General features: G+C 40.5%; 1 protein-coding gene across 10 annotated transcripts; it reads right to left on the bottom strand.

Annotated features, from left to right (window-relative positions):
- Window positions 1-1,877: 1,877 nt before the first annotated feature.
- On the bottom strand, window positions 1,878-20,976 carry LOC105010493 (reticulon-4). Of its 10 annotated transcripts, none has more exons than XM_020047483.3 (10): window positions 20,212-20,976; window positions 16,979-17,011; window positions 14,266-14,319; window positions 11,928-13,754; window positions 5,595-5,802; window positions 4,732-4,870; window positions 3,752-3,821; window positions 3,358-3,404; window positions 3,180-3,238; window positions 1,878-2,853 (listed from the first exon to the last, which is right to left on the bottom strand). In XM_020047483.3, exons 1-10 carry the CDS (start codon window positions 20,744-20,746, stop codon window positions 2,808-2,810), a joined length of 3,018 nt encoding a protein of 1,005 aa, XP_019903042.2. In that variant the 5' UTR covers window positions 20,747-20,976; the 3' UTR covers window positions 1,878-2,807. The 10 variants fall into 10 exon arrangements, with proteins under 10 accessions (XP_019903042.2, XP_019903043.2, XP_010868114.2 ...); XM_020047484.3 differs by having other exon boundaries at window positions 11,928-13,298; window positions 20,212-20,975; XM_010869812.5 differs by lacking the exon at window positions 16,979-17,011 and having other exon boundaries at window positions 11,928-13,298; window positions 20,212-20,975.
- Window positions 20,977-25,260: the final 4,284 nt, after the last annotated feature.

Consider the following 25,260-nt stretch of genomic DNA (forward strand, 5'->3'; position numbering starts at 1 on the left):
AATTTGTTCACAGTAGAAGTTGAATAGAGTAGAAATGTCTCAGCTAAAGTTCTCAATCAAAATGTTTTTTCCACACTTGAATGTATGGTGGTTTATAGTATTAAACATTCATTTTGACCAAAGGTGAGGACACGTCACTTGGCACAGCTGAATCCATTCATTACACTGTTGACTTGAAGTGCATTTTATATTTATTCAGCGCTGTCTTGCATCATGCATGTGGTGTATAAATCATGCAAAATCAGACAGTGTTTGAGTCAGAATAGAGCGGGTGGCCACATAACCCTCCAGATCTACTTTTCTATTGGCACAGTAATCTGTATCAGTCTGAAGAAATCACGTTGGAATCCAAATCCCAGTATATAGTAAACTTTGTAATGTTTCACTGTGTTACAGTTTATCTTAGGAAATCCAATCAATTGGGGAGTCAACAGAAGCACAAGGGGGGTCACCTAGAGTAGACCAACGAAGGTGACATGATGGGTTCGGGCATTACGCGGTCGTCAACAAAATTAGGACAGAACCTTTAACAGGCCAGCCGCCTTGGGCGGCAGGAATTAGCGGGCATACCAACCAATCAGAGCTTCAGCCAGGTGCACAACAGACACCGGCAGCTTCCGCAGTAGCAAAGCGATAAATACCCTCACAAGGCGGTGTACACTCCCCCGGGAGTGTGGCCAAGACTGAAGCGGAGTTCACCAGACCCAGCCGTGGTAAAGGCACAGGATACAATGCTGGCTGACTATAAACACTGAGGAATGACCCACCGCCAAGAGCATGTGCTTGATGCATGCCTGTTCCCCATGGTGGCACCAAAGTGACAAATTCCACTTGACTCATATCTGATCATTATCCTGGGGGTCTAAACTGACTGCACATTGAAGAATGTTTCTTGAAGTTCTGGAAAAACAAAGAGGTCCCATTAACTCAGGTATGGCTCACTTAACTCAGCAACTAAACTTGAAGCCATTATCAACTCATTCGGTTACCTTTTTTGGACTGAGAAGCTAGTTAGCAAATACTATACTATAATGCTATTTGCTTCACTTACTGTTCTCTGCATCTTGGGAAATTCAACAACCTACCTTTACCTAGCATTTGGTAGCCAACTCATTTGATTGTAACTTTAGGTTTAATGTATGTATTTCATCCTCCATTAAATCAGTGAACTATGATCCACTTGCTAACTACATACTGTGCCACCACACCACTAGTGGTACTTTGACTAAGGTAAACACACGGAGTGCATGTAACATAAAAACAACATTGTAACATTGAGTAAAAAAAACATTCAAACCTCATGGTATATAATTGCATGTGAACCATCTAGATAGTAATTGTATTTACAAAATGCATGTTGTACAGGCCTATTTCAATGTTTAAATTCTTTGCAAAAATGAAAGGTATTCAAACACCAACATTTTGGACACTGGAATAGCAATGCCCTGCCCTAATTGTATGAACTCAAACTTTGAAAGACCTGGCAAATCCTCCGCTCTTATTTGGAACAGTCAACACTGTCACATTATAGATTCTGCTTTCATTAAAATTGTGTGTTTGGGTGTTTCAAGTGCTAGTCTCTTTTGTGATCAATACAGAACACTTAGTCGTATATAATAAGCTATAATCAAGTCACTGTTAATAGTAAATAAATGTTTTTAACAAACAAAACACCCACTAACAGTAGTTCCCAACATGGCTATGATAGCCTTTACTACAATATTTACAATGGACATTCCTAAATGCCATTCAAGAGTATTTGAGTAGAATCAAGAGGTAATTTTTAAAGGGATATAGCTTCTGCAAAGGTATGCTTGCTAGTATTTTTTTTTTTATAAACACTAAGTTTTTCCTACAAAGACAAATGGCAAACAATAATTCATCTAGAAGCTTTATTGTAATTGTTTATATGTCACAATGCATTCCACAAACAGTTCTCAGAATAGTTCATTACAATTGTATGAAGTATCATTCACAATTACTTGCATAACAAACAATGCTTTAAGTTTCCAAGTTACATAATTTTGCAGCTTTAGATATTGGGTCCACAAACAGTATGTTTTCATTTTTTTTGTCTTAAGTTGATGTTGTAAACGTGTTCTTCTTGAGTCTAACTAGGCAGCTGCATGAGGTGAAAGGATCATTCAACGTTCTCATATTTTCTTGTAAAGATCTAAATGTTTCTAGCTAGAAATACTCAGAAGCATGAAGTGCTATGGAGTAGCTCACTGCTGGCATTAAAGACCATCGTCAAGCACAATGACACAAGCCAACATGTCGTGTCAAGCACACTCAAGAGCCACTGGAGAGCTAGAAGCTTTGTGAAACTACACAGTTGATCAATAAAACAGTAAAATCAAACACCACTAACTTAATCATACCAAAAACGACAGATACTCAGGTTCCCACAAACATACTAATTATTCCTCCCCTTTACAAAAAAGAAACACAATTCCTATTTTGTGAACACTGTCAAAGGAGAGAACAAAAGTACCAGCCCATGGAAAACAATTTTCGATTGAAATGCATCACTGGTCAGGTCTGAGCGCATGAATAAAATAACACTTGTGTGCTGTTTTTTTCCTTTACATATTCACACAAAGTAGCATTTTGAGCCAAATAGAATGTACTTGAACAATTTTGTTCATCAAAAGGTGGGAATACTTTGAGCTGGTGATTTTATTTTTTGCTGAAAATGTGTAAGGGTATTTTTCAGGGAACACAAGGACTTCTAAATTGAAGAGATTCTGTGACACCATCCCCTGCCCACATTTGTCCATCCAGTTCCCTCACAGGACTTCTATACTTCACTCTGCCTTAACACGCTTCAGTCCAGGGACTTTGGCCTGGACCCTGAAAGGGAGGCATAGAGCTTTAGCCACAGACCACATTAAGAAACAAATCTAACAAAAATAAGAGCAATCTGCAAAATATCCATAATAAAGGCAATTTAACATAGGACCTTCTTAATAGAAGGGGAAATAATGTAGGCAATGTGCAGATATGAAAACCAAATCTTAACACAACATAAGATCGTAACTGCACAAAAATGGTAAAAAAAAAGTCATGATAAACATTTTGCCAATGGTTTTCTAGAAGATATAGACACATAAAATGACTGGTTTTAGTAATTCAATAGAGAACTTTGAATGCAAATTAACAGTCTGGTATTTACTTACGTTGCAATGATGTCTTTGACCTGCTTGTTGGCCATCCCCACATAATGGTCTATCTGTACCTAAAATAAAAAGAATCAGTCATTCTAGAGTAAAGCTCAAATAGAAAGCCTCCCTTCTACTTGACTTTGATGATAATGCATGCGATTCCTTCAATAGCATTAAAAAAACCAGCACATACCTTGTACTTCTCATAGACTATGGGGCAGCTGAACATTCCAACCAGACCTGTTGACAAAATATGTTCTATAACATCAACAAAAAAAACAATGCTTCTACACTAATATGAGACCATTCAATCTGGCTCTGCAGCAGTCCAATCTCAACACAACTTCCGATGGTGGATACACACAAACTAATCAAAGGAAACGGCTTGTGAGACTTTTGCATTTGTGTGCCAGCCACTATGTTTACAGACACATATGGTATCCTGAAATAAACCAAGATTAGGGCATTTCCTGGGAGTATTAAAGAGCTAATCATGAGGCCGCTTCCCTACACAAGGCACTGCCAAATAGCAAAACATGTGACAAAAAAACATTATACATTTCTGATTATCTACAAACGAATCTTACCCAGAATAAGGAGAGTGAGTCCATTGAACAAGGCACCAACATAGGTCAGAATCCACATCAGCACAGCAAACTGGAAGGGAGAAAGGTGGCAGGTATTGTTTCAGTGTATTTATGGACAGTATCCCATACAAGTATGCACTTCATTTATTACCAAACTATTATTTCAATACACAAATGTTTGTTAGACCCTCGACAGATTTAGAAACACGTGAATCCTTATACATTGATATGCTTGGTGAGTAGACATAAATGCACATGGAAGGCACACTTAAACATCCAACAACTTAAATGCCTTGTAATCTCTGGTCTGAAATTAAAACAAACGCTTGTTCATAGCCTTGTCGCAAATCTATAATGTTACTGTAGTGATTTGGTTTAATTATGACATTCGGCAGACATTTGCATGTCACCACAGACTACAAGACAGACTAAAGTTACACTATGAAACAACCCAAATTATTTCTGCTGCTCCCTCAATGGCAGGTCTAATTTACGGGACCCTCTACCAAATACGCCCGGCTAGCACCAAAGCTAACTTCACCCACAGAGGGGCAGAAAGGGGTGGGGTCAGGCTGGAAGGAGGGGGCTGTGTGAGTGGCATTAGCAGTGCTCAGTAGAGGGATTGAACTGGAAGGTGTTGACAGGCATGTAGAAACCTCATAGCTCTCAACAGCTGAACATTTCCAAAGGCGGTTTCCCCGTTAAGACACCCTGAGGGTCACCTACGTCTGCCTGACTTTACATGGGCAAACTAAAAGGAAAGCTCAGACCAACTCATTGAACACGTGAACGTAACAAAAGCGTTCAGCAGAATTTTCAGTAGCTATTAGTGTTTTACAAGCAGAACTTTGAACATTTCGAAAGGGATAATATAATCTGATTCCACCCAGACGTAAAGAAAATCCCCAAATTAAAAAGCCTCTTCTTATACAATAACCATAGGCTGGCCTAAGCCCTAAAATCCTCAACTGCATTCTCACCTTGAGGGAATCCACCAGGTCTTCAACCAGGAAGAGGCGACGCAGCTCAATAACGGTAGTGTTGAACCGTGCCAGAGCACAGTCGCTGTACTTATGGACAGTTTCCTCGGACAGACCCACATCCTGGTCCAGGTACAGCCTGCAAAACATCAACATAAGAGCTGGGCATAAACATTCAAACTGTCAATCCAAATGAGGTAATCTAACATACAACACTGTAGCTAACCTTAATACTAATAACCATATGGGGAGTGTATTCTCCCCATGAGGGGACTATAATACTGTCGACAATAATTTCGCTGCTTGCATGTTAGAGGGATTTCTTAAAATGCAAAGCCAAAAATCTTGCTAGATCAGCTTAATTATGACTTTCTGAGCCCAAGTCACTTTCCCTGTAGTCTTAAACCCAGCTAATTTGATTTTAACAAGTGGTTGGTGTGAACGCATAAGAAGGCTTTGAGTTTCCACTGCCAGGAACGGGGATAACCTGAGTGGCAGCTCAGTTTGTTAGGCTAAATCACATAGGAATCATGTATTTCTCATAGCAGTACTGTCACAATTTCAACATTTTACTAACAAAGTCATGACAACACTCTTTGGGACCAACCCTGGCTAACACCATGTTTTCTAAAGCATTTGCCTTTGTCTCTGAAACAAAGACCAAAAACATCATTCATTTCTAGATAATAGTGTTGCATTAAATGATAAAAAAATATTGTATGCCATTTATTGAAGCAAAGGCATTCAGTAATGGCTGTGCAACAAGAGACACTCTACAGAGCAGGAGGGTAATGCATGTATAATGGAATAGAATGCGTGGATGTTTACAGCAAAACATCATTGTTGAGGACTGGGTTATTTACTTGAATGGGTGCCCTTCATCAGACTTCTGGATGGCCTGCAGGATTCCCTTGTATATCCTGAAGCAGATGGTTACGGAGAGGAGAGCCAGGCCGATGTAGGAGGCCACACTGACGATGCTGCACAGTGTCAGGGAGAGCAGCAGCGAGAGGCTAGCGCCAAACACCACGCCCGAGGTCTTGACATCACGCCAGTACAGGAGGTCTACCACTGCAGGGAATAAATGACCAGGTCAGATAGGAGCAGAAACATCATGAACGGACAGAAAAACACCAAATGTGGGTTTCCCTTCTAAACATTACGCAAAGCTTGATCAGGGTTGTGATTATGGTGCCGGAATAAAAGCTAAGAAAAATTAAAACCTTGGTTAAATTAGCCATTATTTGCAAAGAATTAGCTACCACTCTGACAGATTAGACCCGGATATGCACTTCAATGCATTCAAAAGGAAATAGTTTGTGTCCCCAGCAGCTGACATTTAGTTTTCTGCTGGAGAGAATACCAGCGTAGACCTGCAGGTAATCCACCTAGTCCAGCTTCATTCATAGTATGAGTTTGCCATAATTTTAATGTTGTGTGTAGACAGATCCATGCTTGGGTTACAGTAATCTTTGTAGCAGGTCAGTGTACAATGAGACGAGAAAAAGACGTCCAAGACCATGGCATTTCCCAACAGGCTGACGCATTTTAATAAGCCAGCCAGCAGACATTGCTTGGGTCTGTAACGTGCAATGACTTGGCAGGCACTCAGAAATCGTTCCTCCAACACTAATCGCCACTCAATTCTTATTCGGGGAGTTGTTTAATAGGCTAATGGTAAGAGGCATCAAATCGGGCGATAGCATGGCAAGCAATACTCTTTAATGGACCACGGTAGTAAGGTCAAGTTCTTGGGCAGTGACGCAGTAGGCTTTTAATTTCCACCAAACCCAACATTAGCTGATAGCTTGGATAGCTAACAGGAGCTGGCTACAGGTTTATCCATATATAGCTAGCGGTCTTAGCTTGCCAATGCTTCTAGCACATAAACTGCCCCTTTAGGCTTGGTTTAATAGCAAGGCCAAACATTCGCATCACCAAAGTCCTTGTCTATATTGTTGCTAAGGTTAGCAATTTTGGCTAACGACCTGGAACGCACACAAATGTATAAGGGCTATTTCAGTCCGAACATGTCGAGCAACATGGTAGCAAACATGTACTAGCATCTGGGGAATCTAAAAATAGCCTACGTAATGTTAACCGCTATGATTTCATTCTAGCCATAACACCCCATGTTTTAATCATGTAATTCACTATGCACATCCCTACCCATGTAAATTACATCAGTGGTGTTTAACATATCCATGGAGAGCGACGAACTGGGAAATCGACAAGAATAGTCCATTATAACGCCATGTCGTGTTCAGCCCTTGGAGACCATGCCGATAAAAATGTCCTCTGCATAGCACAACACATAGCTTATTTCATACCCTCTCCCATCAAAGCATTGTAGTCAAAAGTAAGTAATTCAACGACGATTTAACAATTTGACAAACCGCAGCATCGTAAACGAGAAAGAATAACAGCACTAACCCCGTTTGGCATCCATCTTGAGCCTCCTACTAGCCTTCAGTAACCAGCTACTACTAGCTCAGTTGCGGGAGCGAGAGGCTGTTCACTTCCTGCCAGGTCGATTTGAGGTCTATTCATGACATGGGCAGTTTGTGCACAGCTCTGCGGCGCTTTAACACTTTACCAATTCTACACGCAATTCGTTTAAACACACCAAAATGCATACATTTGAATAAGCTTTTGGAGTGATAGGCAGTATAGCTTTAGATGAAGTAATTTGCTTCAACACAGGAATGGCAATTCATGTAAATGTTACATAAACTGCAAATGTTGTCCAGGTCAATGAAGATAACAGTACCTCTTTGTTAGCCATACAATATCGATTCTAAGAGTGAGGCGTTTATTTTCAAGCCACATTTTAATAAATAAAACATCCAATTAAATCAAATAACATGTTTTAAAATTTGAAACTGACAACCAGAGTCAGAAACGTGGCTTTGACAATTTTAAACAGCCAATTTGCAGCTGTGGGTGAATGGTCTTGGCAGTGTGTTAATTTTAAGAGCCGTTTCCAGTTGTAATCCCATAGCCAGAACTGGTCCTGTGGACCATTGTAAAAACAATAGGTTTGGTTCATTTGCAGTGGGCAAGTGCCAGTAACACAACAGCCATTTGTTTAGTGACAGGTGATGTTAGTTCCTCTAATCCTGTCACGTCTTCTCCGATCATTAGATCTATCATAAACACGATTGGCAGTGTTTCTCTGCCCAATACTGCTTAGTCACCGAGCAACTCAGGCTTGTAGAAGCCTACTACACTCAGGTCATTAACCTATCCGATTGTGGCCCATTGCACTTTCATGCTTGAGCGACAGTACTCAGCCAGATAGTGTGCGCTAGAATGGATTATATTCCATTTAGTCAAATAGAGATGACACAGAAGCCCTTTGTTGCAATGTGTGCAGATTGCCATGCTGCATCCCAGAATGATGCAATACCAACACATGATAATCAGCAGACTCGACACCAGCCATAGCACTCAGGCAACCAATGTCCCTGTCTGGCTGTAAATGGTCCTGGAAAACACCAGAAGACCTCTTCTACCATACGCTACTTGGCTCTTCTGCTGCTTGCCATTACAGGCTCCATGGAAATCCATTTAAACTCAGATCACTGTTTTGCAGATGCTAAACAATTGACTTTGTACAACTTTCTAAAGCCTAGTCAGCAGACTACAGGACTGGAAGTGCATTCAGCAGCACTTTCTGTCAGAGGGGTTATAGAGACACCTCGTAGAGACATCTGGTTGAGTAGAAATGACAGGGCAATGGTGACTCAGCTCCAGGTACCATGGAGTCATTAGATAACTGTTAAACTACTTACGCCACTTTTGCTCAACACCATTTCTCCCAAACATGCACCTTTGGACAGACAGCCTGCCATCTGCACTACACTGACCAAAGGTCAAAAGCTAGGATACTAATGTGTGACAGATAGAAAATCCAGAGAAAAGAATTAAAAACTGATTACCAACGATCAGTTAACCATTTACAGACAGACAGTTAAACCTACATCGAACAAATTACATGCACGACCAGACAACTTCCAACAACCCTCTAAAACTACCAGTCATCACCAATAACATGCTCGAAAATGTCCACAATACCTGCACAATATGGTTTAATAACCAGCATCTAAAAACAAAGACTAAGCTTTGCTTTTCAGATTACAAATAAAACATAAAAGAACAAAGCAAAAAAAAAAAAGAAAAAAGAAACATCTAGAAAAGGTTGCGGCAACATTAACATAGGGGAGAGGGATACCCTTGTCTTTCCACTGTGGCAGAGGCTGGGAGTCTCCGTTTTCTGTTTTTCCATTTTCCATGATATGTGGATATCAGCAGGGCATTCCAGACAGCGTGCGGTGTGGTGGGCTGGAGCCAGTAGGGGTGCGAGGCGGAAGATGGGAGACAACCTCCGGTGTGTCTACTGCAGTGCTACTGCTCTCGCCCTTACTCTCCCTGCCTCTGATGCCTTGCCTTTTTTCCCCTCTCAGGCTGTCGGACGGAGGTCAGCTGATTGTCTGCTGGCAACGAGAACGTCTAACGCACTGACGCAGCAGCTATGAACTCCCCCCGCCCCTCCCACCCCCTCCCTCCCCCATACACGTGCTTTTCGGTCCTTCCCCAACCACATGGATCAAACAGCAGTGAGAGGACTCCACCCAACTTTCTCTATAGTTACTACACATGCAGAGAATATGGGACTACACAATCTACTACTCTTTGTCCCATTACAAAACATATTTAAAGGGAAAAAAAGAAACTTTAGAATATACCAATTTCCACAGTTAACTTACAATTGTAATATTTTCTCAATTATGTTGAGCCTCAGATCAGACTGAGATGACATCTTTATAAACTGTATTTGTAATCAACCAAAGAATGAAAACCCACATTTGGTTATTGCCAAGACAACTGTCCATAATAGTAATTAATCAAAGTGTTTTTTGTAACAGATCGCCACTAGATGGCACCCCATTACACCAAAATATCTACCAAGCATTCCTAATGGTTTTTCAAAGGATTTATATTGAGCTAGTGTTTTCAGAAAATATTTCAGATAGCTGGCAAAATGAGTCACGGTTCTCCAAGTATATTCATGCACAGCAAAAACCAAAGTCATTTGGAAAACTGGGAGGTACCGTAAAATATATGTTTTATGGGTGTAGTCATACTAAAGAAAGATAGCAGACAGCAATTAATCACAAAGTGAGGTCAGTGACTACAGATCTATGTGGATTCAAATAACCTGCAATCTCAAAGAAGGTTTTATGAATGAGAGCCAATGGTCATCTTAGATGGTGTTACATATTTCAGTAGAAGAAATAAGAGAACCCTTGCTGTTCTATTCTTCATCAGCAAGTTCTATTCTTTGTCAGCTGATGTCGCAATGCAGGCACCGCCTTGTTTACACACACACACACACACACACACACACACACACACACACACACACACACACACACACACACACACACACACACACACACACACACACACACACACACACACACACACACACACACACACACACACACACACAGACACACACACACACACACACACACACACACACACACACACACACACACACACACACACACACACACACACACACACACACACACACACACACACACACACACACACACACACACACACACACACACACAACAGGGTGAATAACCAGCAAGGTACAACTGAGCAACGCATAAATATTTAGAAGCGAACGGCTACGATTTCACCTTAAACTGTAAAAAGCACAGCACTCAAAGGCATAAACCTTACTGAAGCATTAAATAACAGCCTCTGCCCTCGGTGGGGTAGTGGCCATTATTTAGAAAACATGACTATTGTATTATAAACACTTCCCTTGTCACTGAACGACGTAGGACTCATCCAGAGTTTGGGGCTAAAGGTTTTGGGGGCCCATAAGGTGGTGTCCTGTTTCAGCTATGTTCATATCTCTGGTTATTTTCAGCAACAGCTAAAACCAGGCAACAGACAGAGGAGGTAATCTAATTCCACAGAGCAAAAACCTCCCTGGGCAAACTACAACCACTGGGGGGGTGAGCAGGATAAAGTCAGGCCTGCTGAATGCCACGCCCTGTTCCCCTGTGAGATACAGTCCTTACCTAGTGCTATATGAATTTCCATTCAAAACCTTTGGGTAGGAACAATTATAGCAGATCAGCAACACGTATATAAAGAGTGTGTTCACTAAGTGAGTGTACAGTACGCCTAGGAAGGTAATGTCAGGCTTTCAAATATTACTATACAGCCAAAATGAGGTACTGCACCTGTTTTTTTTTTTTTGTATTTTTTGTATTCAAGGGGATTAGAGCACCAGATTTAATTTTTTTTACTGATTGAGATACAGCCTATTGGGGCTTATATTTATACTAGCACATGTGCCTTACAAACAAATATTAAAAACTATAGACCCTTGTATATTAGAGAAACAAAAATGGTGCAGTGATAAGTCATGTGGCACACTAGGCTTCTACATTTTGTTAAATCCTGATTTACGTAATTGAAAAAAAAAGAAAAACTTGCATTAAATGACAATGTACATCGTCTTAGATGTTTTCGCTCTGTCATAATGACTCACATCTCTGGATGAGGCTATCCCTTCTTTTTGTGGCTCCCAAATGTTTGAATATGGTAACGTTTGCAGGTTTTATAACATTGTACATTTTATCAGTTGTATTCATACTTGCGCCTTTATAAAAAAAAAGTCTGTGTTCTCAATGGGACATTGGTATGAGATTATAAACTACTAGTTCACTTCAACGTATGCTGTTCTTTAACGTTCTGTAAACCCCACTACTTAAGAGCATAAAACTCCCCTCAGATTTGATTTACATTTCTGCACAGTAGTTGAGAAATTATTTCAGTACTTACCAAATCAAGATGGTTGTTGGCAAAATACTATGAGAGGATTTAAGAAAATTGTATCTACTAATCTATAGGGGTTGTGAGAAAATGAACAACTGAATATGAAAACCAAGACCATGAAAACAATTTCATGCCAACACACACGCACAGAAACAAAACAATTGTAATGACTAATGAAAAATGCAGAAAGGACGATGCAAGGAGAAAAGTGGAGTAAAAAAAACAATAACTGTGATTGGGAGGAAAAAGAAGTGATGAGGGAAACGATGACTAAGGAATGAAATGATGCACCAATAAAAACTGGTGAACTTCCATGCGGAAATTACCTGCTTCTGTGCTCAGGTTGGACTTCTGAGCAGATTTGGGGCCCTCTGGGTCCATAGCAAGAAACTCCGGTTTGCAAACAGGCGAGTGGATGAGAGGGGCCTGAGTGGGTGGCCCTTTCTTATCATCCTTTTCCAGGTCGGCCTTACCCTTCTGGGTGAGTAGGAGGTAAGAGCTCGGACTGGGAGATTCTTCCTGAACTTCTGAGGTTATTGTTGCAGATGCCTCATCCTTCTGCCCAAAGTTTACGTCGCCATCATCATCATCATCATCATCATCATCATCATCATCATCATCATCATCCATACAAAGCTCTTGTGACTTAGAAAACTTGGAGCTGTCTAACGCTTCTAGAAATTCATCTATCACACCTTTGGGTGGCCTCTCAATGAACTCAAACTCCTCAGAGGAGACTTCCGGTTCAGAGACCTCATCTGCAGCCTCTGGCTCTTGCACTTTCGCATCATTCTTCTCAGGCTCTACCTGAAAACCTGCAGGATTCTTGGCCATTGCCTCCAGAACGGGGGACAGAGAGTCTGCCGAGGGACTCTCAGAATCAGAATATTCAGGGGTCTTTCTAGTCTGGATATTAAGAGGCTCGAATTGATTCACTGTTTTTGGCAAATCTTTCTGTTCCACCTGGACGGCTTCCTTACTCTGGGGTGTGGTCTCTGCCTCCTTTACGAGGTCAAAGACACCAAAATCGCTTTCCTCTTCAGTTTTCACCTTTACAGCTAATCTTGCTTCAGTCTCTTCAGTCAGCTCCTTCAGCAGTAAAGCTTTGGAATCAAAGGCAAATGGATTTGTGGCTGACAGAGTGACAGCGGTGGGAGGTGCCTCAACAATCTTCCGGATAGGAGCAGGGCTCGGCTCAGTGCTTCCTTCAGAAGAGCCAGAATCCACTTTGTCTGGGTTCAGAGGGAAGGGCTTTAAGATATCTGGAAGAGATGGTGGAAGTCCAGAGTCTTTGCTCTCTTTTGGGGTGATTGAGAACTGATTGAGGGGCTCCATGAGTGAGTCCGCTGCCATTTTAACAGACTCATATGTTTTTGTCTCATCATAATATGATGGTGGGCTGCCATCTTGTGAATCTCCAGACTGCCCATACTGAACCAGGTCAGGGGTGGGACTCTCAGACATTTTGGCAGCCCTGCTGTCAGAGGTGGTGTCGGCAAATTGAGAGAACCCAGCATCAGACACAGGGGAGAAGCCCTGGAATGAACTCTTCACCTCTAACATTAAGTCATCATCTGATTGGCCAAACATGTCGGGCTCATAACCAGAAGAGCCTCTGGAGGCTGAGTCCTTGGAGAAAGTATCCATGGAGGCCCTGGTGTTGTCTTGAGAAGCTAGGAATGGAGAATCCCAGTGCTCTGTTGGGTTAGAGAGGGCAGGTGCAATGTAAGATTCAGGAGTCATCTGGGGATTTTTGGGGGACTGGGAAGGAGTAGTAGACCTGACTGAGCTACAAAGTTGCTCTTCAGGAGAGACTACTCCACTGTCTTCACACAGAGACTTAGACCCTGCATCGCTCTCAGAGAGCTTTTTTACGTCGTGTTTATCTGGAGTGTAGGTAGCAGCTTCTAACCCTTTTACAATATCCTCATCATTCAGATTACTAATGCCTAGTTGGGTGTTACCCTCTTCATCCCAAGGCATATCCTTGGTCAGTATTTGGGAAGGCTCAGTAGAAGGCCAAGAAGAGAAGCCCAATGGAGCGGATGTTGGATTTGGACTCTCTGACAGAGAGAGGTCCTCCAGAGAGTCAGGAGAGTGAAGAGGGGAGAGAGGGGAGATGGGAGCAGGGGAATCACCCTTCTGCCCAAGTGCTTGAGTAGAAAGGGAAAATGCAATACATCAAGACAAACTTCATTCCCTCAGTACTAGCAAGCCATGCCTGGCATGCCCTGCAAGCAGTCTACAGAGTGGAGGATTCCCTTCAGAGATAGCATATGGCATGGCAAAAGGTGCTAAACCATTTAATGATACTTTTGGAAACCATTCCAAACCTTGTTTAATGTGTCAATTTAGTCACTTAGCACAGCGACAATCAATGAGGGGAATCTTCACTTCTTAAACTATATATTTCAGTTTCATTTGGCTCATCTACAGTCTACTGTAAGTAGACTTTGACCAAAGGGATTTACAATACAGGATCATACAAACACATGGGAAGGCTCAGGTCAGAAATAGTTACTTTAAAGTTATTTAAAAATCAAATACTACAAAAGTGTTCTTACATTTGTCATGCATTTCAGAAACTCAAAATGTAAATTCGTCAACAAATGAACTGAAAGAGAAGATGCAGGAAAGTATAGAAAGCAAGCAAAGAGAACTTGCCTTTTGGGAATTGCATCAGAGGTTGAAGAGGAGCAGGAGGAAGAAAATGTTCATCTGAAAGAGAGACAGTAGCATAGTGTGAAATGGACAACGCCAGCAACAGGAGTTTCCGAAAACACCAGAGCAGAAAACAAGCAACACTACAGTAGTGTGAAACCAAACCTTAAAAGCAGCTTAGAGAATTCAAGAGGGGAAACTTGCATTATCAGAACAATAGATCTTAAGGTAGAGGCACGATGATCAGCTCAAAAACTAGCAAGGTGAAATATTATGAACAGGGGCCCTATTGGTGGTCCAGCAGCCTAAGCCGCTACCACAGGTGCACATGTAGCTGCTGTTGCAGCATGAGTTTGAATTCCGCCAGCTGCTCTTCCAACAAAAACCCTCCCTACTAAAGCTTAAACAAAAGTTCTGTACCGGCAAAAAGTTTGGATATACCTACTCATTCACGGGCATTTCTAATTTTACTGCCTTGTAGTATGGTTCAAATCCAAAATATGAAAACACATATGGATCATGTAACAAGCAAAAAACTGATTAAAAAGATAGCATATTGTAAATTCTTCAGCGTAGACACCTTTGCACAGTTTTTGCATTATCTCAACGAGCTTCGTGAGGTAGTCACCTGGAATGCATTACAATTAACATGCATGCCTTGTTAAAAAGTTATTTTGTGCAATTTCTGTACTTCTTAAGGAATTTAACATATTATAGCTCAAAGCAAAGAGAAATAAACATCCACCATTACTAGGCTTTATGGTCAAATAACCCTTTGAATTTGAAAGTGTATTCAAGTGCAGTCGCAAAAACCATAAAGCACTACAATGAAACTGGCTCTCATGAGGACCGACACAGGAAAGACCCAGAAGATAAGTTCATTAATTACCAGCCTCAGAAATCAGCAATTAACTGCACCTCAGATTGTAGCCCAAATTTTGCAGGAGGTGCGATGGTGTGGAGGTGGTTTGCTGGTGTCTGATGACACGGTCTGTGATTTATTCAAAATACAAAACAAACTCAACCAGCATGGATACCACAGAATTCTGCCACAATACACCAGCCTATCTGAGGGCTGTACTACGAAGGGAGTTCAACCTACTCAGAGACAACGCTGGGTTATCAATGAAAGACAGGATTGACAAAACTGATTGCCTAAATTGATGTTAAACGGTACTATGACGGTGATTAAGATTTTTGTGGGCGGAGGGGTGGAGCTTATGTAGGGTAACAGAGTTAGCCATGAAGATAACCTGCTCTGAGCAGGTTACACATGTAGCATAAATTGCAATGACAGCATACCTCAGGTAAAATTTAGGGGCTTACAAAAAGCACAAATTCTAAGCTAGACCATTTCTATAGTAACGTGAACTGTGAAATTAGTGTGATTTGAAAGCCATGCACAACATATGCACAGCATACAGTTTACCTGAGGTAACCACCTTTCGTAGTATGGTTTCTTCCGGAGTTACACCCGACGTCACTAGGTTACTCCTGAACTTACCCCGATTAGCAAGTTACCTTGCTTTGTAGTACACCCCTCAGGTTTGAGTGACTATTATTTGGTTTTCAAAAGGTCAATGACCCAAACCACACCTCCAGGCTGTGTAAGGGATATTTGACCAAGAAGGAGAGTAGTGCTGCATCAGATGACCCAGCCTCCACAAGCACCCAAGCTCAACCCCATTGAGATGGTTTGGGATGAATTGGATGACAGACTGAACGAAAAGCAGCCAGCAAGTGCTCAGCATACATTGGAACTCCTATCAGACTGTTGAAAAAGCATTCCAGGTGACTACCTCATGGAATGCAGAGAATGCCATTAGTGTGCAAAGCAGTCAAAGCAAAGGCTGGCTTACTTTGAAGAACGACATTTTATGTTTATTTGAGGATTTCATGTGCTATTTCATAGTTTTCAATGTCAACTTTATTTAATAATAATAATAATAATATTTACTATTATTCTCCAATGTGGAAATCTCCCCCAAAACAAAGAAATACCCTAGAAAGGGTAGGTGTGTTTAAAAGTTGATTGATACTGTGGGTGTGTGTTTAAAGAAATGTAGAACTAGAAAGAATGTTCTGATTCAAGTCGCCTGTATCATCTAGTCCACGGATATTCTACAAGCCTCCTGACAATAACGTATCGCCATTCCTAAATAATGCTGAAAAAACATTGATAGAGAACTTGACTAGCCTGAGACAACATAGCACAGTATTAAAAACTTTATTCCCACTCCAAATCCCTGATTCTAGTTATTAGGCCTGGTTGAGGCCTAACGTCCTTGACAGACAGACCTAAGCAGAGCAACAATTGGGGATTTTTGGCTTACAAAAAGCACAGATTCTAAGCAAGATAATTTCTATAGTAACGTAAACTGTTTGCATGCAAACATTTTCAAATGAGTGATTTTAATGCCATGCACAACATATTTCAACCAAATCACAACATCAATATTTTTCATAGCCTGTAGATTACAATCCCTTTGAATATTTCAGCAGGAGAAACAGTGTAACTCATATTTATTTGATTCAATGAGCCATACAACAATTAAATATGATTGCCATCATAAACAATGGTTCAGATTCTGAATAAAATCATTCAAAGAGATGAACACCCAATTAAAACAAAAGCCTGCAATATTTCCCATCATAAAAGTAATTTATTTTACAATGACTATTCCAATCTGACGATTATTCAGATCAGACTAGTTACCTCTTTTGTCTATGTTCCAGCGTTGAACCACACCTAAAATTGAACCAAAAGACATTAGCCTAGCTATAATTAAATCTGTATTGCTTGAATGTTCCTTGTGATGAAAAGTCGTTTGAACATTGTCTACCTATTCAGCGCGTGTGCAGCTCGTGTATGGAACAGACAGCTTAGCAGCTATACTGTTGTTTTGGTAACAATGAGGCACGGGAACAATTTGATAGCAAACGAAACCATCAGAGGCTGATTCTGCAAATGCGAACAGTAGCTAGCTTTCTTGTGAATTTATTTTACATAGAGCAGAATGTGTAAAACGAGCAGGGACGGACAAACTAGCTAGCAGGCTCTACAGCACTTCATTCACTATTTGCCAGCAGGGCTTATTGCAATGCTTTTGTTGTGCTGCATTTTTCTGACTTCAAGCCTATACAGTACACTCCTGAGACTAGGCTGGTACCTTTGGTGATGTAAAGATTTACATTAATAATAATAATCATGGAATACACAAGCAGTCTGTACCTGACGTTAGGCGTCTCACTGTCATTTTTATTGATTAAGTGTCATTAAGCCTGGTACATTGTAAGCCAGTGGCAACCCAAACTAAGAAATGTGAAAATTATTAAAGAAAGGCAGGTTTTGTTACAGCAAAAATGCCTCAATTGTTGATATCTAAAGTATCCCATGCAATAAAGGTATGCCTACACAGTTTTTGTCAGACAAAACCAGAGAAATTAAGCATGTGCTTTCTGGTAATGGTGTGTGATATGCAGACACTGATCTCATGACTAATGGCACCCATACCGACGGGATAATAAATGGTCTACTATAAAGATGAGCAACTTACTGGCTCTGAAGCATAAACCAAATGTTTAATGTTATCTGCTTTTTTGTTCCCCAAGAATAACCTCTCGTTACCACAGATTCATATTCTAAACATAGTAATAGACAAAATTTGTTTACATAGCAAATGACCTGCCCTACGACGGGAAATTGCAACAACTGGACTGCTATTGCCTGTCTAACTGAAAATAAATGTGGGACATTATAAATGGGAGGCCTACACTAAAGTACAGCACATTGGTGGACTGCGCATCTAGAAAGTCAGCCTGGCTCATGATTAAGAAACAGAGGTCCAATTAACCGAACACCTGGCAACTCTGTCAGCATGCAAATTTTGTAAGGGAAAAACACAGCGGTTCGGTAAATTTAACATCATGACTAGGTGTCTCGTATATCGTAAATGAACGTTCATTCTATAACTCATTCTAGCCAATCAGCAAAGGGTATTGAACTATACTGTGGGGTAAACAATAAGGTATGACAGGGTGTGTTCGGCCAATATACCTCAGCTAAGAGCGACGACATCACAGAGCGTCTGGACAGCGCTTAATTCTGGTATATTGACAATATATCACAAACCTTTGAGATGCCTTATTGCTCTTATAAACGGGTTACCAAACGCATTTGGTGCAGTAAGAAGTGATGTGATGTCACAATGAGGGTATAGTCTCATATACAACGGCTATCAGCCAAATCAGCATTCAGGATTCAAACCACCCAGTTGATAAGTAGGCTAATAAAAAACCAGAAGTGAATTAGTGCATTAGAAGCTGCAAATCCAAGCTGCTGTGTTGATAAACTGATTTATTTATTTTTTTATTGGTGGGGGGCAAATACGCAACACACACAGTTAGTTGTGAAACCCTTTCTGCATGACCAATTCAGGATTTTGAATCTGACCATGTTAATTTTATAGAGATTTCTAAATAGCTGGGTGAATTGGGTTTCTTTCTTTGAGCAATAGGGCTTTATTCCTCATCTCCAGTTATAAACGACCTAGTAATGACACCTTTCTACACAACTTCCTAATTTCAGATGGACCACAAAGTTAAAATATGGTGATTTTTTATATCTTCATCACCACCATAAACCATTCCATGTTATTTTACCCCATCGGGCAAAACACGGGCTTTGACCAAATTAACAGCCTATTGATGCTATTTCTCTGTGTGGATTACCCTTTTAACTAACCCAACGCCCGAGCCAGAAGGCCCATTTTCTAAACGTTTTTTTTTATATATATTGTGTGCAGGGCCACAAAAATTATTGCATGAACCAATGTAGAATATAAAGCATGCCTATCCTTTTAAAATGTGAAGAATGAGCCTGAATAGAAAAGCCTGTGCGAAAACGATAGAACCGACCTTCACTTAACGTAGGTCTTTGTATTAATGCTATCCCAACCCCGCCCTGCCTCGCATGTCTGGAAATGAATAGCCTAGTTATAGACTATTCTTACCAAAAAGAGAGACCAAATTACATTTTAATTATTCGGCACTAGCTAAGCAAGCAACACATTGCATTATTTCCAACTAATGTGAATCAAGATGTTCCCCGAACTGGAGATTGCAAAAACATAAAATGTGTTTGACAAATATGGTGACGAACTGGTAGACCTAATCTTTCCCTTATAAGGCATAGCTAAAGAAAAAAAACGCTTATATATAGAAAAGCGAATAACAGGAGTGTACGTGGGCCACTTTTACTAAGTGAGATTCCTTTGTTATGACTAATCCAAGTCATCTTGATTGATTCAGAGACTTGCTAGCAAGCTAGCTAAATTAGCACAAACCATACAAAAGAGAAACACGCATGACACTGAATTCATATAACATTGTCGCCATCTTCATCCGATTTTTTTTTTTTATGACTATTGCTTTAAATTAATTATGTCAGAACCGCTGCACGACAGATCCATTCTAAATTGAGTATTTTAATTTAAGTGGTGCAATTCTGCAAGCGTACGTTAGCTTGCTAGTTCTGCTGAGGATTGTCAAAACAGGTGGGCCGCATCTTCACAAACCTAAAAAACTTGTTTTTTAGACATACAATTAGCAACGCTGTTTTCTTACTTCACAGCAACGTTATTAAAGCTAGATTACCCACAGTATAGGCTCCTCTCTACCTGGCTAACTGAGTATTGTAACAATCAATACCACACCGAGCTGTCTGAAACAATGAACAAGCGCTAGCTAGCTACAGTACAAACTATCGCTTAAAAATATATAAGAATGTTGACGCACTAATTCCACATAACTAGTTAGTATCGTTCGTAAACTGTGACAGAAATGGAATCTGACAACTAGCAAACAATAAATATATCGTAATGCTTTGCCGAGAAAGACTGAATTCAGAAACCGAGGATGTTTAAACATTGTAAATCATTGACTACTTACTGGATGGCGCTAGAGGAGCTGCAATCGCTTCGGGGAACACTTCCACTGGAACTGGTGCTTCTAATACTGGAGCTGGTGGTGCGGTTTCTACTAATGGTGTGGCTTCTACTGGTGCAGCTTCAACTAGTGGAGTTGCTTTTGGATGATCCGGTCTGACGAGTTCTGACAAAGAGTCTGGATCCAAAGAATTACGAATCTCAGGTTTCGCAACCACAATTGTGTCTGCAACCTCCTGTTCTTCTTCCTCAGATGGAGTTGAATCTGGACTCACACCCGTGTTTGTCAGTTGTTCCGTGGCATCCACCGTGGTGGTTAGTTGTGTTTCCTCATCCGTAAATTCTGCTATTTCCTCGGGGTATGAAGCCTTGTGCCTCTCAATGGCATCATGTGCTCCGCCAACTAAGTCTACAATATCATCTTCGTCAACTTTAGCAGTGGCCTCGTTGTTGCCATAATGATGTCCATATTGACTGTAATTGCTCATGTCGTCTTCGGGGTGAGTTGTGGAAGACACTATTTGCTCACTGTCTTCCATCTTTTGTCGGTTTAAAACGGATGTGAAAGTTTATACTTTGGAAGACAAGTACCCAAAAAAAATGTCCAACACGAACAAATCCCCAAATACCTACAAAAAAGAAAAAACCGTCGACTCCCTCAGTGTTTTAAGGCCCGAATAAAGTTACAGAATTTTGCCACGAACACTGCCACGGAACAACCGGTTAGTTCGCGTGCGCCGCTTTGCCAAAGTAGCCTAGCCCTAAACCAGAACATTGAGAAACCAGATTTCAGGAACCAATAACTACCAAATATCCCTGAGCGATGCAACATGTGACCAATAGGTGATTGCAAAAGTAAACCGTCTCCGCCCAATAGATTGAGGAGTCGAATACGGTTTGGGTCTCCCTGAAACACGGCATTTCACCCGAGGGCGGGGCCTTAGCTACGTAGTTGTTAGCTACTGCGTGACAGGAATATAAACTGTTCATGTACATTTATAAAAACTTATATTATATTTATTTATTTTTATTTACAAGTGTCAGACCGAGTACATACATTTTCCGTTCACAATAGTAAGAACCAAAACGCACACAAGTATTAACATTAATTTCTATTAATTAACACAGCTCTTGAATAACATGAATACCAATCCGATGGATTAAGACATCTGACGGTGTGGAAGGAGAGCAATGACTTTGCAAGCATGACGCATGTGCATGAACTTTTCTGAAGATGTAATATTCATTAGGTTTAAAAAAGTTAACGTGTTAACACATACGAATAATTTAAATGCTTAACGGCGCAAAATGTTTGAGCCTGAGAAGCATCCATAGTCAGAGCTTGACTTGAGCGAGAGCTGTCATTTCTTGCTTTTAAATAGTGTACGGGTGACTTTATTGGCCCTTGACTGTCCAGAGCACCTCACGTGTACTTTTTTAAATATAAAATGGACAGTACTCTACAGTGCGCATTAATGTCGTGAGTCTTGTATACTCACCACTTGTCATTAAATCCAGCCTAACAGCGTGTTAGTAAACGTTACAACACAGAATGTGCCATTCCAAGATTTCGGAAATTGGAATAGGCCTATTTACAAGACCAGCGATTCTCCCCTCCCACCATGTGTGGACAAATCCACCTGTGCATATATCGCATCAGCATGGTACATTCTGATTATTTGTTTGTGCTAGCATACGCTGAACATTATTGTAGTCGCCAGTCGTGTTTCCATTAAAACACATTATTATAGTACAATAAAAATAATATATATATAATATAATATATAACGTTTTAGACTGGCCTAGTCAATCTCCTGATCTAAATATGATTGAACATGCATTTCCATTACTGAAAATGAGACTTAAATCAGAAACTCCCCAAAACAAGCAACAGCTCAAAATGGCTGCAGTAAAGGCTTGGCCTGTTCTTAAATTACTTGTTTGTATTTGATCTCTAAGGAGAGTCTAATTCATTAATATTGCCTTGGTGACGATGTTAACTTGATTTCTATGGGTAACAAATATTGTTCTATGAGAACAAAAAAGGGGCATCCTTGTTAGAGGACCAGAGAGGCAACCACAATGTCAGAGGATTAATTTTAATAATACAAATATTTTAATTCTCTTACAAAGTAATGATGGCCATTTATGTAGCCCCTGATTAAGAATTCAGATTTGTTTTGTGGCCTCACCACAATCATAGTTGTTATGCATAATACTAGTAAAGAGAACAGACTATGAAATAAGTGACTTTATAGGGTCTTCATCTAACAATCTGGTGTCTAGGTCCTTCGTGAGAGGGAGCTGTAGTTTGTATGTTCAGTAGTGTCCATTGAGTTCTACAGAGAACACAATTTAAAGTTGAGCTCATTGGGCAACAGATTCCGACCATATAAAATACACGCCATTAGTATTAGGCTGCTATTTTCAGACATAAATTTTACTTCTTACAAGGAATTCCCATGTTGTTTTTGTAGTTATATGTCCTAATTTGGGACATACTGGATTCACAATGTGCTTAGGGTGTGACTTTAACCTGTTGGCCAGCTCTTGAATTACTGCAAAATCTAGATCTCCTTGGCGAACTAAAGGTATGCAGCAGCACCCTACACACACTCACAGCTATGGGAATCAGGGGTATTGGAGGGCCATGAAACAGGTCTCACCCCCCGCCCCCATGACATTCCAAATCACCTTCCGCATGGCCATGATTGCCGCCCTCTTTGAGGAATCTCAGATCCAAATCTGAAAATGAAGTTTGACCTGTTACTATTGCTTTGAAAGCTCACAAGGGTGGATGTGCGAGTAAATATATTGAAAATGTTATGGGCTATATTTAGGGTTAAAGTTAGGTTTAAAGATATGTTATTGAGTTTAAGTGTAGGGGTTAAGGCTGTGGGAAATAGGTTTTTTAATTCAAAATCACATTAGTCCAGAAAGGTCATGTTAAAGTGTTTCTGTGTGTATGAGTAAAAGCTATTTCCAACTTAGGTATTAGATTTAGGGTAAAAGTTACAATGAGGGAAAGGGTTTTAAGGGTTTTTAAGTTTGGTTAAATTTAGGGTTCGGAGTTCGGGGTGATATCCTTGGAATAACTTTTTGTGTCTCCACAAGGTTAAGGATTGCTAATATGATTGTGTGTGTGTTTATGTGTGTAAAGTGAGGCTGAAGGTTAACTCCAGCTGCACATTCAAAAACCCTCAGGAAAAAATGCTCCGTCTGAAATAATTGGCCTTGCTGCGACTTTTAGGTACAGTATATGGCAATGCCTCCCACTTGTAAAAACCTTTTTGTATAACATAGAGCATGCTTCAATGTTTCAAACCACCCTGCCCGCTATTTCAAATAGTTTTCACAGTGATGCTTCCAGACATCTCTTTCATTTTCTAAGAACAATACAATGAATGATGAAGTAGCATATGCATTACACAATACATCTAAAAACAAAATGTTAAAATATACAGACATTAAAATATAAAGAAAGGAGCAGGCCAATGTCCCATCCCTTGCCGTTGGGCATTGGGATTTGAACTTCAGACCAGAGGAAATATTGTCCTCTACTGGTCCACCGCCATGACTTCCAATAGTATCTGATGTCTCATTCAAGGACCGCTCCTGTCTAGCTTCATAGTCAAGTGAAGTGGGATACAGGGTGGCTGGCTATTCTGTGCAGCTGAAATAGTATGTGCTGAAGCCGTTTTTGCGTCAAATAAGAAAGAGGAATTAACTAAAAAACTGTTCAGCTTAACATCTATGCCTTCATTTGTTCATCCCTGTTTTTCTCTCCTTCCAATTTCTAGTTTGTTCTCCAGGACATAATGATATAGTGGTACTGCAAGGCATGGACTTTACAGTTGCACCATCTGGAAGCACCCTTTAACATCTACTGTATGCTTTGCACAGAGTCCCACGCTCTGGAGTGTCAACCTATGCGTGATTGCAATACAGGAGTCTTCCAATGCATCTGAAATCTGAGGAATGAGACCTGGTGCTGAAAGTAGAGAAGATAGGGAGCCAGAAAAAGCCTGCATGCCTCTCCTAGAGCTCTCAAGTGTGGCTGGCTACTCTAAAATCAGTCTCACAGCTGCAGCTCATGACTGTCAGAGACATTTCCCATTCTGAGCCACAGGGACCTCTTTTTACAGCAGGGGCCTATGGTATACCTGACTGTAGTGATCCTTAAGGCAACCAGCTACAACATCATATTTTCAAGAGGGCCCTTTCTAATTTTTATACTGTGAAGCAAGATTTGTGTTTGGCAAAAGTGATCAAAATATGTCTGCCTGTCAGATATGGACCTTTATTTCGAAAGAGCTTGTTGAACAGAGGATGTTGAGAAATGGTCTTGTGCCTGTGTCATGTGTTTTGTAGTTACAATCCTTCATATGAGTTGTCATTGAATTGGATACCGTTCTATAGTCACATGACCTATGTCCCCTTGCTGTGGTGTTGATGTAACACTTATCAATTGTGTATCTTTTTAAACAATGTAGCTGCTATGTACTTCACATAAATGTGACCTTTTTAGTAATTTAGCAGACAATCTTAGGGCGAAGTGCATTGCTCAAGGGCACAAAAACAGATGATTTCCCTTGTCATCTAACAACCACTAGACTATCTGTGGCATGTGTGATGTCTCTCCCAATTCTCTCTGCCCCCTGGCCCAGGTCACAAGGACCTTCCCTCAACAAAGGTTGGGATTGGGAAATGATGGGTGTCATGATGATCTCACTGAAGTGAAGTCATTACTATGGGTATCAACTGCTGCATCTCATGTTCAAACAATGCCTTCATGGTCTGAGTCAGAATAGCAGTATCTCTGTGCTTAATTCACTTCACATTTTCTAATACTATATACATAAAGTCCAGTCATCTCATGCATACTGTACATTCACTTGACTGTACATGCACCCCTGAATCTTTTATGTCACCTTCCATTACAAAACAAAAGGCTAAAATATCAAATCTTCCCCATAAAAATATGCCTCATTCAGTGAAAATAACATGTTTAGAATGTGGTTATATTGAATCAAAGACATCAGATTGATATTCA

Source organism: Esox lucius, chromosome 6, assembly GCF_011004845.1.
Source record: "Esox lucius isolate fEsoLuc1 chromosome 6, fEsoLuc1.pri, whole genome shotgun sequence".
In the NCBI taxonomy this organism is placed as follows: domain Eukaryota; kingdom Metazoa; phylum Chordata; class Actinopteri; order Esociformes; family Esocidae; genus Esox; species Esox lucius.